General features: G+C 39.9%; 1 protein-coding gene across 1 annotated transcript; it reads right to left on the bottom strand.

The window, feature by feature from the left end:
• Window positions 1-3,562: 3,562 nt before the first annotated feature.
• On the bottom strand, window positions 3,563-5,070 carry LOC114579949 (U-box domain-containing protein 8). Its single transcript, XM_028696157.1, has one exon. The coding sequence runs from the start codon at window positions 4,876-4,878 to the stop codon at window positions 3,766-3,768; it is 1,113 nt and encodes a 370-aa protein (XP_028551990.1). The 5' UTR covers window positions 4,879-5,070; the 3' UTR covers window positions 3,563-3,765.
• Window positions 5,071-5,136: the final 66 nt, after the last annotated feature.

The raw sequence follows: 5,136 nt of genomic DNA, 5'->3' as shown, positions 1-5,136 counted from the left end.
TTGAAGAATCATCTGGGCCCTAACATTGGCCACATTGTCTATTTATGGTTGCAGCCTTTGGCATCCAAGGAAATCATGATGAAATACAGAAGAAACAAATTCACACGACCATGAAATAGACAATTTTTTATTGCCCTTTTTCTAGTTTTTCACTAGTAGAGTTGCACAGGACCACAACAATAGAGAGGAGAACATATCACAAAAATATATGGGATTGCAGTTTCCACGTGTGCTCTTATTTGTATTTTATCTTCACATACGTTCAAGCATCACATCAATCATCTCTTAAAGGACAAACAATTGTCTAGCAGATAGTGAATGGCTGATTGTTAATGAGATAGCCTTCGTTAGATGCATGCACAACTAGCAGAAATATAATAAATGAAAATAAAAACTTGACCAACTTATTTAGTGTCAAATTAATGGCACATATATCATGCGCATCTAATGGAGAGGAAGAATAAAGAAATAATTAACTTTGCAATTTCAGAATGAAGAGAAAGATAAGTTACAAATGAAAGATGATTGTAATATCAAAGATAGTTTTTGATAAATGTAATTCCAATTGTGTTTTATCAAAATCCAAGCACTCTTTTTGTTGTCATAGTGGAGTTTTCTAACTTTGCAAATATCACTTTATGTTCGTCATCACAGTGGAGTATTTTAGCTTCGCCAAAATTGATTTTTTTAGTTTGTTCTTTTGTAAATATTTTGATTTGTTCTATGACTTGATTAGCTTTGGTGTCGACTTGGCATCAATACCCAAAGTTGAAGATGCCGCAAAAGAAAGGTCAATAATGTGTCCAAGGACATGTTATGGAAATCATAAACAAAAAAAATAATGATGTGTGCAAGGACTTGTTTAGGAAATCACGCAACAAGAGATACAAAGATTTCAGCAACGCTTGAAGTCCTCAAGCAAGGAGGGCATGTGGAACACATTACAATTTAAAACCATGGGGAGGATGAAATTCATTCCACTAAATAGTTCATGAGAAGTAGAACGAAGAAGAGCTATTGCATCATCACTATCAATGTGAAAGGAAACACATTATGTTTGACTAATATTCATAATGCAAAAGCATCATATGAAAATTAAGAATAACAATCATATAAAACATTATTGACACCATGAAATTAAGAACATATTGATATTAGATTATAGTTGATGACACCTTCAAGATATAAACCACATCATAAAGAATAAAGAACACCTAGCATCAATGACCTCCTACAAATTAACATATGACCGAGGCAAAATTATAAAATACAAGAATAAGAAATTCTAATGTTCTACAATATAGATCTCTTCTTCTTCCTCCTTCCCTTTCACTACAATTTTTTATATTTTATTTGCACAAATTTCATAAAAATGTCCTGAATAAAAAATACAATATTAAAATCTTGATTTACAAGCTAAGCATAACTTATTTAGTTGCAAAAGAAAAGCATGAGAATCTTATGTTCACATAATTCATTCTCTAGTTTTTGCATAGTAGCTCCATAATGTTCTAGTGTATTGCAAAGTTATCAAAGGCAAGTTGGCCGCTCGCCTAGGCACCCAGGTGAAGGGAGGCTCCAATGCCTCAAATATTTCACAAGCAATGTGCCCTATACTAACAATGATAACAATCACACTAGACCAGCCGCTATGACTAAGGCAACTATGAAACAAGCAAAACACACAACACATCAAACCCGAACTTATGTTGTGGCTCCATACCACATTGGAGGGCGGGACAAAGGAAATAAGAAAAGTGAAAGCGGGGATCGATCAATCCCTGCTTCATCAATTCCCCTCAAACCGCTCATTCAACAGACAAACAAGAATGGAGGAAGAAGGGAATGAAGGGAAATAGAGCTAGGCGAAGGACTATGTTGTTAGTAAAGCTAAGATAAAGCACAACACAACAGAAATATTTGCTTGGTAATTCCATATCTACCAGTGAAGAAAATGGGTTAAACGATCAACACACCATACCTAGTAATCCCTTGCCTTTCAAGCAGCCTAGTTTAAAGATTAAATTAAACTTACACTAAGGAAGCTGCTAACATAAATTTCTATCTGCTTGTTTAAACTTGAAACATAATTTTTAATTTTATGGGCACCTAGTTTTAGACAAACCATTTGACAACATTATTATTTTGGTACTTACTACAAAACTTTAAAATGTGTTTTTTCATATTAAATTTTAAGATTTTATTATGCGGATTAGTGTATTGTACACCCCAAAAATATTTCTCACAACTAAATTAGATAAAACTCTTTAGAGCCTCACTTCACTCAAGAAAATGCCTAAGGCAATGCTTAGAATCTCAGGTTTGCTATATTGACTTGAATAAAACTCATTACCATTATCGCAATCATAAGTGGTGCCACACCATCTTATCCACAAATAATTTACAAGAGGAGGTGCAATAAAGATGGTATTGTTATGTATGGAATCTGAATGTATTGATCAATATGGTTATTATGTTGTCTCGGACCTCAAAGCTTGTCGTGTTCGCTGGGGAATGTGGGGGATTTATCTCCTACATGAGTTCAGGTGCTTTGGAAGATTTTTTTTTTTTTCCGTACAACATCCCAGCACTGTGTCCCCGAGCGCCCCAGCATCGAAAGACAGAGAACAGAGTGTCGCAATGGTATAAATATAATGTCATAGCGGATAAAGACAGGTTTAAGTGCCACAGCGCCCCAAACTGGCGCCGCAGCGTTGCGAGCCGGACTGGACGGTTTTCTTTCTCATTTCTTTCAAGAGCTGCATCCCTTGGGGTTATTTTACTTGGCTTTCTCTTGTATTTTGAGTGTGTAGACATTGAGAACGGTGTATGTGAGAAGAGAAGCAATGAGAGAGAGCGAGAGAGAAGAGAGATATGTACTTATTTCTCTCAATTTTCATAGTAGATTCCTTGGTGTGGTGTTGCTCCGTAGTTTTTTTCCTATTTTGAATTTTTCCACGTTAAACCTTGGTGTCATTTATTTTCGTTGCTTTTACTTTCTTACTTGTTTCGTCTGTGCAGTGTTTAACTCCTCATCTCCCCAACAAGAACCACAACATATCATCGAACTCATTGTAAGCAAGTTGATGGAAATCCTAACAATGCCAAAATCTCTAGCAATGCCAGAAAACTATTGAGCAAAGAAACCACGCATTCTATTTAAAAAGGAATTCGAGAATTCATGCAACAATAAGTTACCAACAGAAAAGGGATGACTCCATAGAGCTCAAACATGCATCAGGACAAGATGATGACGCCAAACTTTCATCAAAGTTAAAGTTTATAGCAATTCATATTGCACTCCTCTCTGCAAATGCTATATTCTAAATCAATAAATCATTATAAAATCACATTACCAATATGCTGAGTATAAATAGGATAACTTAAACGGATTAAAATTCAGAAAGTAGATTTGTTGTGTTCATATGCAAGACCAGATAAACTCGCTCAAATTGAAGCAAAATGGCATAGAAACCCCAGCAGAAGTCTTGGGAAAATGCTAAACTTAACTGCAAGGAAAATCAAGCACCTACATACAACACAGAAGCACTTGAAGAAGGCATTATGTACAAATACATGATCAAATTACTTCTTAGCAAAGGTTTACAGCCAAAAGTTGCAAGCTACAGCTTTTCAATATTGACAGGACTACTTCATAAGATTTCTCCTTTTTTTTTTTTTTACAGTATCATAAACCAGGCTTACCTTCTACTTCTCCGCCTACTGTGAAGCAAAATCTCTATGAAATAAAAAACCAAGAACAAGTCATCTGAAGCCGCCCATTGCTCCCTTCTCCAAAGTTCTGACCATCATCAAAGCATTCCTCCCAACCTTCCCGTTATCCAACTCAACCAGCATGAAGCATATTTCTTCAACCCCCTCTTGTTTTACTTCGCAGATCATATTCACACTATCAGAACAAGTCAAATTCAGAACCAAAAGTGCGTGCTCAACCCCTCTAGCCCTACCTTCCCGCAAAACTCCAGCCAAAACTTTAACAAAACCCTTGACGTTCCTCATAGCCTCCCTCCCTTCTATACATTTCGCAATCAATCCCAGAACCTCAACTGCCCTCTCGGAACCATCGCTGGCAAAGCTTACCAGAGCGGGCACCGCGCCTGACCGCACAGCACGAGGGCGATTATCCGGGAACTTGCTGAGTTCGTAGAGCGCAGTGGCAGCCTCGCGGCGTTCTCTCCCCTTGCCGCTACGGATGAGGCCCGAGAGGGTCGGTATTGCAGAAGGGTGAGCGCCAATTGTGCACTTGTTGACCTCAACCACCGCAAGGCTGGTGAGGATGGTGGCAGCTAGGGCAGCGTTGGGCCCTCCGGCGGCGAGGGCATGGGTTAGGGGATCTAGGGCGCCATCCGCAACTAGGCCAACGCGAGCATCGTCGCCGTCCAACGAGAGGTAAAGGAGTATGCGAAGCGAAAGAGCTTGGAGGTCATCAGGATCCGATAACTCAGCGTGTCGGAGGAGGACAGATGGAGCACCGGAGTCTGCAAGACGGTGCCGGAAAGCAGGGTCTTCTTTGGTGAGGCGGAGGAGAAGTGAGAGCGTCGCAACGTCTGTGGGGTAAGAAAGAGAACAAATGAGAGCTTCTTGCCCCGAAAACATCGAATTCGAACGGGAGGGACCAGCCGTGAAAGGGGAGAAGTTGGCGATGAGAGAACGGAGCGCGTGATTAGGAATGAGAGAAGAGTGAGGAGGAAGAGGTAACATAGTCACCGGACAAGTCCGATGGCCGGAATCGATCCAACGCTGGATGGAGGCGCGTTCAAAGGTGTGGCCGGAGGCAAGGATCACCGGGTCTGTCATCACTTCGAGTGAAATCGGACATCGGAAATCATCCGGGTACACCACCTCCATAGATACCATTGTCACTCCTAACTCGCTATACCCACTTTCTTCTCTCGCCCTTCCTTTTTCACTGCCCCTTAACTTCGCCGGCGGCAGCCACTGAAAGACAGAATTGCGATCTTACGGGTAGATTTTTTGTTCCAGAGAGGAAAAAATGCGTGTGGGGTTTCTTCGGGGTTTTGCGTGCCCCTTTCGCCCTTCTTATCCGACTGTCCGACTGTGCTTTTTTGGCGTCACGGCAATGAAAAAAAAAATTATTTCAATATTTTTATTAAA

This window comes from Dendrobium catenatum, unplaced genomic scaffold, assembly GCF_001605985.2.
Source record: "Dendrobium catenatum unplaced genomic scaffold, ASM160598v2 fragScaff_scaffold_716, whole genome shotgun sequence".
Lineage (NCBI taxonomy): Eukaryota > Viridiplantae > Streptophyta > Magnoliopsida > Asparagales > Orchidaceae > Dendrobium > Dendrobium catenatum.
This window is presented reverse-complemented; position numbering and strand designations above follow the sequence as displayed.